The sequence below is a fragment of the Etheostoma spectabile genome, chromosome 20 (genome assembly GCF_008692095.1).
Source record: "Etheostoma spectabile isolate EspeVRDwgs_2016 chromosome 20, UIUC_Espe_1.0, whole genome shotgun sequence".
NCBI lineage: Eukaryota > Metazoa > Chordata > Actinopteri > Perciformes > Percidae > Etheostoma > Etheostoma spectabile.
Genome location: NC_045752.1, coordinates 12,925,068 through 12,929,479, shown reverse-complemented (window position 1 = coordinate 12,929,479; position 4,412 = coordinate 12,925,068). Strand labels below are relative to the sequence as shown.

Below are 4,412 nucleotides of genomic sequence, written 5' to 3'. Positions count from 1 at the left end.
GTGTGTGTGTGTGTGTGTGTGTGTGTGTGTGTATCATTCTTGTGGAAAAGGCAGACATGATATTTCTGGTATTACAGGAATCTACAAAGATGTATATTTTAGTCAAACTAGCAGCTCTTTCTGTACTTTATGCACAAAAGAAAGGGAGACATTTGTGACAGTAAGCCAGCAGGACATTTTTAACACTAGACAAAGACAGAAGTGAAAGAAAAGAAATGAAAGTAAGGATGAGCAATTGGAGAAACAAGGAAAAAGTGACAGATAGAAAAAGTGTGGCAAAAAATAGTGAACACTGACAGGGTTTTCATAAAGACAGTAAAACGTGGGGCTCCAGGGAGTGATGCTCTGAGCCTGGGCTCCTAGATCAGGATCGTAGCCTCACAGGGGCAGGCTGGATCATCATCAGTCACTCTGTCTTTCTATCCCATATTATCCACTATTGTTGCCCGATCTGTCATTGTGTGGTCACAAAGCTGTGGATATTTAAGAAAGACCAATCTGTACTACCTAACCTAAAGTAATTAGCATTTTTTGTAGAGCATTGAGCAACATTAGCATTCACTAGAAGTCAGTAATAAATGTTAGTACAATATTCCTCCTCCTTTTAGCATGTGTATCAGAGCTTTTTCACTAAAAGCACTGCCAGTGTTCAGAAAGGATGCTGATAAGAGTGGTGTGAGTGAACCAGAACAGTAAGGTTTGGGGCTGTAAAACCAAAACAATGATCTGAAAGATGCTAAAATAGCTCTGTAAAGTTGTGTAGTAGTAGTAGTAGTAAGTTCTCTATGGGTTCACTAAACTGAAATTGACTTTTTTAGGCATTATATAGTGTGCAAAATAACACACAGCACATCATCCCTTTTCTTGTTTTCAGATTAATTGCCATAGAATCCTCGAATCCTCTGTAGGAATCATCTTCAGTCTTGTTGCCTTTGCTGCCTCCATTAATCATACAGTGTTTACTTTCTGACAGGCCGTGTACAGTTAAGGTGCTCTGTCCAGTCTCAAACCAATAAACCCAGAAGCACCAGGGAATGGAAGCTCACATAATGAGAAGCAATGTTGGTTTGTATCATTTCTTCACATTAGGTGGAAGCGGCCACGGACTCTGAATCTGAAAGCAAAGGTTCCCGGGAGTACCACTCTGTGGGGATCCAGGTGGAGGACAACAAGAAAGGGTGAGATAATGGTTCTGGGATTTTGAGCTCATTAAGTCCTCAATCTGTGATGTTTGCTCTCTGTCATTATTTGCTATGCAAGTGTGGCCTGTGTGCATGAATGTGTTTGCATTCATGTTTGTTTTTCTACCTCAGACAGGGCAGGTTCAAACGCTCCAACAGTGTAACTGCAGCTGTGCAGGCTGACATGGAGCTGGAGGGCTTCCCTACCATGGAGGACAAGGGCCTGCAGTTCGGTGGGGGCTTCCAGCGTCACTCAGAGCCCAGCACGCCCACCCAGTACGGGGCAGTTCGAACAGTACGTACCCAGGGGCTCTTCAGCTATCGCGAGGATTACCGTACCCCTGCAGAACCCCCCAGCCCCAGGGAGACCACCAGTGAGACCCCCTGGCAGCTGGAACCCCCCTCCCCACGGGAGATCACGGCCACGTCGGGGGAGTCTGGCAGGGCATCCCCCTCTCTGAGGAGGGATGGGAGCTGGTTCATGCAACTGCTTCACACAGAGACCAAGAGGATTGAAGGCTGGTGTAAGGAGATGGAGGCAGAAGCTGAAGAGAATGACCTGTCAGAGGACAGTGAGTGTTAAAGCTTCGTATATGTCTTTTTGGATGCTTTTGTGCAGGCAGATTGAAAGATGGATCCACTTACAGTAATGTACTGAAGGCTACTGAATATATTGCACTGCACTGTATTCCTTGTACTTGATGCTGTGTGTGTGTGTGTGTGTGTGTGTGTGTGTGTGTGTGTGTGTGTGTGTGTGTGGTGTGTGTGTGTGTGTGTGTGTGTGTGTGTGTGTGTTTTTCAGTCCTAGGTAAAATCCGAAGTGCAGTAGGAAGCGCTCAGCTGCTCATGTCTCAGAAATTCCAGCAGTTCTACTGGCTGTGTCAGCAGAACCTGGTAAGAAACCCATCAAAGAGTCGCTGTGTGTGCGTGCGTGCATGCGTGGGTAGGTGTGTGTTCTTTAAGCTATATATATGCACAAATCAGAAAACATCACAACTGAATTTTAATTTAGCGGAGAAAAAAAAATGGAAAAAATCCAAAGTCCAAAGTCCCAAACTCTGGCTGCACTGTGAAATTAACATTAGAAACAGTTCCACACTCCTTTATGTGCCCTCACAACTTTTGTTTTCCAACCTTTAATACACATTTAATGCTTTAGCCGGCACTAACAAGCCAACCAAAGCTCCCTGAATATCTCTGATTCTGAAAAGCTACGCTGAGAATCAATAGCTACATAGCACATATATATCTGTGACCTCAATATTTTGAAAAGAACGGGTGTATTTTCAGTGATGCAGCTTTGCTCTGAGAAGAGAAGTACAGAAGGCTGAGCCAAACTTGGGTGTAGACCTACATATCCAGACACCAGCCGCTCTGTTGATCCTTCAGTGCAGGGACACACACAGCGTCAAAGATTTCTGCCTCATATTTTTCTTGCACTGTTCACAACTTGTTTTATTGATCTGAGCAAGTATGCAATATTTTAAATGAAGTTGGTGCAGAGTTATAAGAGATAATGTTGCTGCTTGCTTTGCAATGTGCAGCAGACACTGCTCATATTGAAGGAGTGGGAATTGCACAGGGATTAGACACCAGCCTTTTAGAACAAGTCAAGTACTTTGTCCCACTGAAGAAGAAAGTATTATGCAGGTTTACTTAAAAACTTAGAAAGCTGCAGCATTTCTCACCATGACAAATGCACATGGAACGATATTAACTTCATACTTTTTCTTCGTTTGTTAAATAAATGCCCACAGATTAGAAGCTTGCAAAGATGTCTTATTTCTCTCTACCTGGGTCAACTTTCACAAAGCTTGATTTAAACATGCTCTGAATGAGAGACAGTGTGCTTCCTTGGGAGGAGCTCCAGGATTAAAAGCACACACTAACACAGCCAGGGCTTAAAACTCACTGACTCCTTCTAAATCTGACAGCTCTGGATGTTTGAAGCCTTAAGACTTCTGAGACAGTTTGCAGAACATCGTAAGTTCAGGGGTCAGAATACAGCTGATGAAGTGCTGAGGCACTCCCTCAGTAATAATAGATAACAGAAATGTGCTCTGTTCCCAGCTTACCTTACATGATAATACTATGATATTTCAAATCTGGAGTAATTCTGATAAAGTTGTTTGGCTGTTTATAGGCGAATTATACTAATAATCATAATATTAGATAAATATCAAAGTAAAACTTTGTCTGTATATAATATTATGCAAATTTAAGATTTGAGTCAGCCCAAATTAGATTTAATTTTTTTAAATAACCATAAAGTAAAATTAGGTTACTGCAAACTTTGCTCTCAGTATCACAGACACAGTTTAATAAACTGTTGCGCAATTTGGCTAAAGTCATCTGATTTAATGATTTGTAACTTAAACTAAATCATTCACATTTTTTTCCTATATACAGTATATTTCTTTTCAAAACATGGTAGTGTGGCAGGACATGATGCCGTAACGCAGAGAGAACCACTGAAAACCAAAATGATAGACATAATAGCTCACCTATAAATGTGGCTCACCTATAAATGTAGCATAGAAAATACAAGGCACTGTCATGATACTGTAAATCTATTGGACCTTCAGACAGCAGCACCCTTCACCAGCCACTTAATCTAAACGCCATGAGTGTGTGGGAATGCCTCAGTGGGGTTAACAAGTCACATCACATCTTAAATTTCAGATTCTGCTGGCTTGAGAAAACTGAAACAGTAGGCTGACTTAAACAATGTCAAGAATAAATATGTGCAACCCCTTTACTCGCAAATTGCTATAGCAACCATGCTATTTGTAAACAATATGCAACATACCTTTTTGTAGCATACATTCCTAAGACACAAGCCCTATATTGCGTCTAATTTTGAAGAACAATTACAACTACGATTAGTTTATCATCAAAGCACTGTGTGTAAGGACAGTATACAGTAGGTGCATGCAAGAGATCGGTGTAAATTAAAAAAAAAAAAAAACACTTGGAAGCCAACTGAATCCAGAAGTCTGAAAGATTTAAATAACAATAACTTTAATTTATCTGGAATCATGAACAACTTTAGAATAAACAATTTTCTTTTATTCAATGTTGCCTCTTATATCCATAGTCCATACAAAAGCCTCCCCCCACCCTAATTGATTGATTGATACCATGAATCCATCCAGCAACAGCAGGAAAGTGGCTCTGCAGAGAACTTAAAATTGTTCTAGATAGATAGATAATAGATAGATAGATAGATAG

General features: G+C 41.0%; 1 protein-coding gene across 1 annotated transcript in view; it reads left to right on the top strand.

The window, feature by feature from the left end:
• The window catches only part of dlgap2a (discs, large (Drosophila) homolog-associated protein 2a), a gene marked incomplete in the record, with an annotated part of 152,544 nt that overhangs the window by 140,825 nt on the left and 7,307 nt on the right, over positions 1-4,412 (top strand). The window contains 3 exon segments of the mRNA XM_032501308.1: positions 1,090-1,178; positions 1,314-1,753; positions 1,984-2,075. Coding sequence (XP_032357199.1) covers positions 1,090-1,178; positions 1,314-1,753; positions 1,984-2,075 — 621 coding nt within the window.